At 33.6% G+C, this 757-nt stretch overlaps 2 protein-coding genes across 2 annotated transcripts in view; both read right to left on the bottom strand.

The window, feature by feature from the left end:
- Positions 1-757, bottom strand: part of tcerg1l (transcription elongation regulator 1 like) — a gene marked incomplete in the record, with an annotated part of 12,429 nt that overhangs the window by 10,297 nt on the left and 1,375 nt on the right. The window contains 1 exon segment of the mRNA XM_032511760.1: positions 582-684. Within this exon segment, the coding sequence (XP_032367651.1) occupies positions 582-599 (18 nt within the window).
- The window catches only part of LOC116686731 (uncharacterized), a 110,072-nt gene continuing 109,955 nt past the window's right edge, over positions 641-757 (bottom strand). The window contains exon 12 of the mRNA XM_032511761.1: positions 641-649. Within this exon, the coding sequence (XP_032367652.1) occupies positions 641-649 (9 nt within the window). The remainder of the gene's footprint in view (positions 650-757) is intronic.

Genomic DNA, 757 nt, shown 5'->3' with positions numbered 1-757 from the left:
TATATTTATCATATAATACTGATGTGTGTGTCCGGAGGTGTCGGCGTTCTCCACCTGGGAGAAGGAGCTCCATAAGATGGTGTTCGACCCTATATATATATATATATGTATATATATATATATATATATATATATATATATATATTATTCTTCATTGTACTATGAAGTACTGTGCTATATACTACTGATGAATGATGATACAAAGATATCACAGGTTTCTCAGGCCTTCGGTGTGCGTCTGTCTCATTAATGCTATGATTAATAATCAGTTATTATTTGGATCATGATTTCCATTTTTGTGCTTTACCTGTGTGTATTTTTGTTTATTACATGTGTGTGTTTTTGTGTATTATATGTGTGTGTTTGTGTATTACATGTGTGTGCGTTTGTGTATTACATGTGTGTATTTTTGTTTATTACATGTGTGTGTTTTTGTGTTTTGTATGTGTGTATTTTTGTGTATTATATGTGTGTATTTTTATGTATTGTATGTGTGAATTTTTGTGTTTTGTATGTGTGTATTTTTGCGTATTATATGTGTGTATTTTTGTTTATTATATGTATGTGTTTTTGTGTATTACCCCTCTCTCGAGCATCATTTTCCTAAAATGATCAATTCGATGCTCCAGCGGGAGAAGATCTACTTCTCCTGAACAGGGGACGAGAGACAAAGACTCCTCTGTTCTATAGAAAGACGGACATGAAGACAGAAAGGAAGACAGACAGACAGACAGACAGACAGACAGGCAGACAGGCA

The sequence above is a fragment of the Etheostoma spectabile genome, unplaced genomic scaffold, assembly GCF_008692095.1.
Source record: "Etheostoma spectabile isolate EspeVRDwgs_2016 unplaced genomic scaffold, UIUC_Espe_1.0 scaffold458, whole genome shotgun sequence".
In the NCBI taxonomy this organism is placed as follows: Eukaryota; Metazoa; Chordata; class Actinopteri; order Perciformes; family Percidae; genus Etheostoma; species Etheostoma spectabile.
Note: the sequence above shows the minus strand (reverse complement) of the source record. Positions and strands in the feature narration are given on the sequence as shown.